This window comes from Perissodus microlepis, chromosome 12 (genome assembly GCF_051167445.1).
Source record: "Perissodus microlepis isolate ML-2025 ecotype Zambia chromosome 12, ASM5116744v1, whole genome shotgun sequence".
Lineage (NCBI taxonomy): Eukaryota > Metazoa > Chordata > Actinopteri > Cichliformes > Cichlidae > Perissodus > Perissodus microlepis.
In genome coordinates this window covers 10876760-10883059 of record NC_140472.1, presented here as the reverse complement: position 1 = coordinate 10883059, position 6300 = coordinate 10876760, and the positions used below count along the sequence as shown (strand labels likewise).

The following is a 6300-nucleotide window of genomic DNA, read 5'->3' as shown; positions in this document are numbered from 1 at the left end:
TATTTTATGTGGCTAACCATATGTCAGCTCCTGGATAGGAGTGGGCTTGTGTTATATGTGTGGCACATATGTAACTCTGTTATTTTCTTGTCGCCCTGTGTGCAGATGCAAGAAGCCTCGGTGCAGGGGGGTCAGCAGAGTGGGAAGGCATTACTGCCTCCCCACGCTTTGGCACTGTACCAGCAACAGATCACCATGGCTCATGGGGAGTCCTCCCAGGAGGTCAAGCTGCAACAACAGCAGCAGCAGTTTCCAGGCCAGCCAGGCAAACAGCAGCCTTATACCCCACAGGCAGACAGAGACAGGGAGGCTCTGCACAGCAACAGCCCACGTGTTCGCCCGCGCAGCCCCTCTGCCGGCGAAAAGGATGGTATGCACACCTCCATCACAACAGAAACTTCTCTTATTGCCTAGAAACTATATTTACCTGCTAAAGTTGCAAACACAAGTTCTTCACAGTTTTAGGTTTTCAGCTTGGATCCTTTTTATCACTGTTCTGTATGACCTTAGTGTCACTCCACTGCAGGGTGTGCAGCTTGGTGTTTTATGAAAACAAGATTAGAGGATTAATGAAATTATTTTTTTAAAATGAGGTTAATGAAAATGCAGCACAACATGCTGTTCTAGTTGCATTTGATCTAGTTTTACTTTGTTGGTCCTTGCTACATCCTGTAACCTTGAGTCTGTGTACTCTAGTGTTTAGGGCATTGAAGTGTTTCTGGGACACTCATGGAGAGGGAACTGATAAATGATCTGGTATTGCTATTGACCCAAAAGGGAATACAGTCTGGTTCAGTGCAGTTACTGTAAGCTTGTTGAATGGACTTTTAAAGGTCCACACAAAGAGAGGTCTTTTATAACCAGCATGTGCACGGCAGCTGTGAACTCCAAAGTCCTTTTTCATTCATTTATGCTAACATAAGGACAGATATAAACATGTATTCCAGCTTATATTTATTGATATTTTTCAGCATTTAATCACCGTGTGGGGGAAGTAATAGTTACAAGTAAGCGCTTGTGGGGATTTAAAAAATTGAGGATTTGATGATCGTAAAAATGCTGTGAGGATTTAATGATCTGTGGTGTGCTTATGTCCATTCAGAGCAATGAGAAGCAGTTGCTGCTCCTCCTGCAGGGATTAAGTAGGTTCATCCATTGCCTTTTATCTTCTCCTCAGCTGGATTTCACTTTAAATATTAGCACTGGGATGGTGTGATTGTATTAAGTAAGGGTATTAATTCAGTGGCGTGTCACTCTGTCTGGGAAGTAGCATGAGATATTCTTTGCAATTCTTATGACGACATTGATGAAGGTGTGGACAGTAGTGTGTTGGTAATGGCCAAAGGACAACTTCTTGGATTAGTGGATAACCATTTGTGTGTTGTTACCTGGTCCTGACTCTCCTTGTGTGTCACTGTTGCAGAAAAGCCTCCAGCATTCTCTCCACACAGTGAAGCTAAGAAGCAGGCGCTGGGCCCTGATGACCCGAGGACCTCTAACTTGGGGCGCTCAGTTCTATCCCCTTACCCTGTGTCCCCACGAGACATGGCCAAGAGCACTCATGACCAGCACCTGCTCCACTTCAACTGTGAGCATTCTCTTTACATCAGCGGTCCCCAACCCCCGGGCCTCGGACCGGTACCAGTCCATGAGTCGTTTGGTACCGGGCCGCGACAGTTGAGGCTCAGGTCTGAAATGTATCGGTTTTCAGCATTATTTTGTTATTGTTTTTATCGTTAACTCAGTTTTCCTGGGTCTTTTCACGTGTGTTATGAATAAATCTTCTTTTTTTCGGTACCGGTACTAGTTTTATTTTGTTGTATTTATCCGCGACACCTTAAAGGCCGGTCCGTGAAAATATTGTCGGCCGGTCCGTGGCGCAAAAAAGGTTGTGGACCGCTGCTTTACATAATCTTTTATCTGTACTGTGAGAACATTTAGCAAATCCGTGTCTACTTAACTTGCTTTTTTAAGCCTTTTTCTAAAGATCAGTTGCTCAAATCTCATTCTCACAATCTCATCCATCTGCCAGCGTTCCAGCCATCAGGCCACCCCTCGCTGCCGCAGGACAGCGGAAGGCTAGCAGCAGTGAGACCGCTCACAATGCCAGAGCCTCCACCTCTCATTTCCTCCTCCAAGCCAGGAGGCTCTATCACACAGGTACAGCACCACACCAATAACATTAAGTAGACATAGTTTGAGAGTAGAAATCATGTAATTGTTTTGATCAGTGATCCTACATATTGTTCTTATGACCATGTACATTTTTTTTAAATTAAATAAACAGGGCACGCCAGTACAGCTGCACAGCCCAGCTCATGGGTTGGACCATGGGAAGATGCCCTCCGCACCGATGGGGGTGCCTTGGATGGATCAGAGGAAAGGGGGTGAGTAAATCTGGCTGAGGGGATTAATACTCTTTCTCATTATTGTGCCCTGCCCCTCTCAGCAAGGTCTGTCTTCAAAATGAGATTTTACTTTCAATGAGACTTTTACCTAGATAAATAAAGGATAATAAAATTGTCCCTGTTCATTTCGTTCTCTTTTCTCTCTGTAATCTAATATATAGCAGGTGGTTTTCCAATAGTAAAGCAGGAACAGCTGTCCCCTCACAGCTCGTCCTCCCAAGCTGATAACCTGTCAGCCCAAGGGCCATCTCATGATAGTGCTGCTGGACGTGGTGGGTGCTCTGTCTTTTCCCACTGTTTTACTGCCACACTGATTACAAGCAATAATTTTTACTCCAACACACCAAATTGGAGTGACTTTTCTAAATGTGCTGAATGTAACCTAGGCTAGACTTTCAATCTCTCTCTGTCTGGCCATTCATCTATCTGTTTATTATAAAGTCAGTGGGTAGTTGAGTTCACTGATGTTGGGAAAATGTGAAGATTGGGAGAAACTGCCCAAATCTGTATGTGCAGAAGTGATTGTACTCGGTGATGCTTCAACTTTTTCTTTTCGGGTGGTCTTGCAAAACATTTTCAAATATTTATTTCCACTTAAATGCATTCCTCTTTTTTACTCTTAATGTGACTTTACATGTTGGATTATAGTGACAGCTGTCTCTCTCTTACTGTCCTTAAAGCGTCTATTTCAGCTGTTCAGGGGGGTAGTATCACTAAAGGCATCCCAGGGACCAGACTGCATCCTGATTCCCCAATTCCCTATCGAGGCGGCTCCATTACTCAGGTGAGTGCTGACCGCTGAAGTAGTCCTTGTAATAAAGCTGCTATACTGGAGTTAAAAATGCTCCAGTTTAAAGTTCAAAATTGGTACAAAAGTAGAGAGACAAACTCTATTCAGAAAATAACAACAGGCTTATTTGTATTTTCCAAAGAATTTTACTCATGTGAAGGTCCTTGTTGTTTCCACTGAAAATACTCATAGGCTGTTGGTTTGATGATGTAACCTACAGATAATCCCTGACCACTGTTACAACTCTCGTTGCAACAGTCTCCCATATGTACAGTTTGTTGGGTGGGGCAATCCTCGTGTTTGTTAATAATATTCTGCTGACTCTGTTCTAGTTTGAGTTGTGCATTACAACACAACTGGAAAACGGTTCTCTTCCCCTTTTTGAGGAACCTCCGAGCAACCTTTCAAATTCACTGAACACGCTTATAAATAATTCCCCAGTATGCAGGTTTAGAAGTGACCTGCTTTTGTTTGACATCATAACTAGCACGTACGGCTAGGATCTAAATCAAATCAGTTTCTTAAGTCAAGCGTAAAAGTTCATTTTTGTTCCTAAGTGAAGATATAAGGAGAGTGCTTTTCAAGCAGCGCTACTCCTGTGCAGTCCTCCAAAATCTCAATTGCACATTGCTCGACATAGATGACACTGTGCATTGGTTGAATGCCGATTTGTTAATAAACAGGCTGGGAAAGGGAAAGGAGTGACAGCAGAGATCTCGAGAAAATCAAAGATCGGAAAAAAATACAACATGAAAAGCAAAGACGGCTTCTGCAGGAGTCTTTGTATGTTAAAACTTTGCTCTTCCTTCTGACTGATGGGCCAACAACAGCCCACGGTCTTGTTATATCACACATTTTTGACACTGCCTCCATCTAGCAAGGTGCTTGCTGGTTCCAACTCTATTCCAACCACATGATTGATGTCATTGACCCTTTCGTGTTATATCTCAAAACATGAATTGGCTTTTATTGACTTTAACCTCCTAGGATCTGGCGTCCACATATGTGGACATCACATTTTGGGTTATTTAGACCAAAATACTGAATTTTGCTCTACAAGGGCCTGATTATCCACTTATGAGGACATTATACTGCTACTGTTCTATCAAGATTTTAAACGAATATGCTCATATGTGGCTCTCATTTTTCTTAAAAACAAAAATAAGGCAAAAAAAAAAATCTGGTAATTCTTTGTTTTTACTTTCATCGGGCCCCAATATGTCCAAATATCAATGAGAAATTAAAAAAGCATGTAGTGGAAGAGTTCGGGTCTTAGGAGGTTAATATTGACCATGTCTCATATTTCTGTAGGGGAGAATTTTTTTGCAATAATTATCTTTATTGTTTTATTGCCCAGCCCTAGCTCACCATTTCCCCTTGTAATACTGAACTGAAACTAACACTGTTAAATTAAGTCAAGGTTCATAGTGACAGCAGCATGTACAGCTCATACACTGACGGGCCACGCATTGTTAGCAGTATTTCATTGGTTCATTTTGATGCCGTCACTGGTTTCTGCTCATAAAGTTGAAGGCTTTATGTCTTTATACCTGTTTAAAATTGCCACAGTCAATTTTAGCAGCCTTCATGCGTCTGAGCTTTGTCCTTTTGATGGAAACGAGAGCAGCAGAGCTGGTTAGAGGTCATAAGGCTGGTGGATTTCCGTGGTGCTGTGACATAACTGCAGCTCTGGGTGGCCCCGTCACCTTAGCAACAGGTACATAATGTACCGCATCTGTTCCCTCTTTACTTTATCTATTTACTCTAGACGCGGGCAAAACCAGTCATTGATATGCCCACTGTAATATCATATCCAGCTGCCATACTGGCTTCTATCTGCTGTTGTGGATTAGTAAAAGGAGAGATAACTGAAAGTGTAACATCTCCATTGTTAGAGGGATACCTTTTTAGTGTGCAGGCTACTGTTCAGTGCACGAATCCATATAGCATTGATGCCTCTTCTTAAAGGGTAGGTGCGGGTAACTTAAGTCAGCGCCATCTGATCCTATAATAAGAAACCATGCTAGTCTGGCCTCGTCCTTCCTCAGTGTCTTCTTGGAAAAGCTGCAAGCAACACAGTAACAATGTTCCCTAAGCTACTACTTTTCATGTCCACTTTAGTGACGTGACTCAAGTTGTGTGAGTGGGTTCACTTGATGATTCCTCTGAAATGTTTAACCTCAAGCTGTACTTATTTTTAACTCAGTGTTTTCCTTCTTTGACATAGTTGAGTCTGATTAGACTCAAGAACAGTCAGCTTAAATTTCCATAGATGTTTGTTCACTTGTTTTTCTTGTTTGTTTTAATTAGTGGAGTAATTGTAAATAACAGTTTAACACTCGTGATATAAAGTCTGTCATTTCCGTAACATTTTTTGTTATGACGTTGGCACTGTTTAGTTTTACCGAAATGAGGATTGTTAACCAAGTCTGCTTGTAGTCAAGGTTGTCTGCTGTCAGGCTTCACTGTCATTTGCATATCAAAATCCTAATCAGACTTTTTTTTTTTGATTCTCTGCTACAACACACTGATGGTACAAAGTACAGGTCTCATTTCTTCTTTTTGTTTTCCACAGGGGACGCCGGCTGATTCGCTGTATAAGGGAACCATAGCGCGACTAATGACTGAGGACAGTGCCAGCCGAGTTGAGAGGGAGCGCGATGAGGCCCTGTCTAAAGGACATGTGCTCTATGAGGGCATTAGTGGGCACATTCTTACATATGATCGTAAGTAGCACTTGGTCGTATTGTCCTACTTTTTGCTATGTTGCTTTTAGTTAATCTTAGAAATAATATTGATTCAAATTGCACATACCTTAAGAAATACTGTCAGTATATTTACTGAGATCTTTGTCATTTATAGGCTCAGCATCTCAGACTCCTAAAGATGAGGGCCGAGGTGGAGGGCAGTCTGGGGAAATCCTGGGCCTCAAGCGTCCTTATGATGTAATGGAAGGAGGCATCTCGAGGGGACTGCCTATGAGGGAATCGTTGTCTGCTGCCAACTGTGAAGGTAACAGATGACATATAGAGGTTTGACTTTGATTGTTTATGAAATAACTCACCATAGTCTTACACCTTACCATTCCCTCCCTGGTACCTC

The 6300-nt window shown here is 42.3% G+C and overlaps 1 protein-coding gene across 4 annotated transcripts in view; it reads left to right on the top strand.

Moving 5' to 3' along the window:
• Positions 1 to 6300, top strand: part of ncor2 (nuclear receptor corepressor 2) — a 90121-nt gene that overhangs the window by 69112 nt on the left and 14709 nt on the right. For 2 of the 4 annotated variants that reach the window (XM_084946870.1, XM_084946869.1), the window contains exons 22-29: positions 106 to 370; positions 1424 to 1588; positions 2033 to 2160; positions 2288 to 2387; positions 2573 to 2680; positions 3089 to 3192; positions 5774 to 5924; positions 6061 to 6210. In XM_084946870.1, the coding sequence (XP_084802996.1) occupies positions 106 to 370; positions 1424 to 1588; positions 2033 to 2160; positions 2288 to 2387; positions 2573 to 2680; positions 3089 to 3192; positions 5774 to 5924; positions 6061 to 6210 (1171 nt within the window). Of the gene's footprint in view, positions 1 to 105; positions 371 to 1423; positions 1589 to 2032; positions 2161 to 2287; positions 2388 to 2569; positions 2681 to 3088; positions 3193 to 5773; positions 5925 to 6060; positions 6211 to 6300 lie in introns of all 4 variants that reach the window. The other 2 variants (XM_084946865.1, XM_084946864.1) reach the window with 1 other exon arrangement.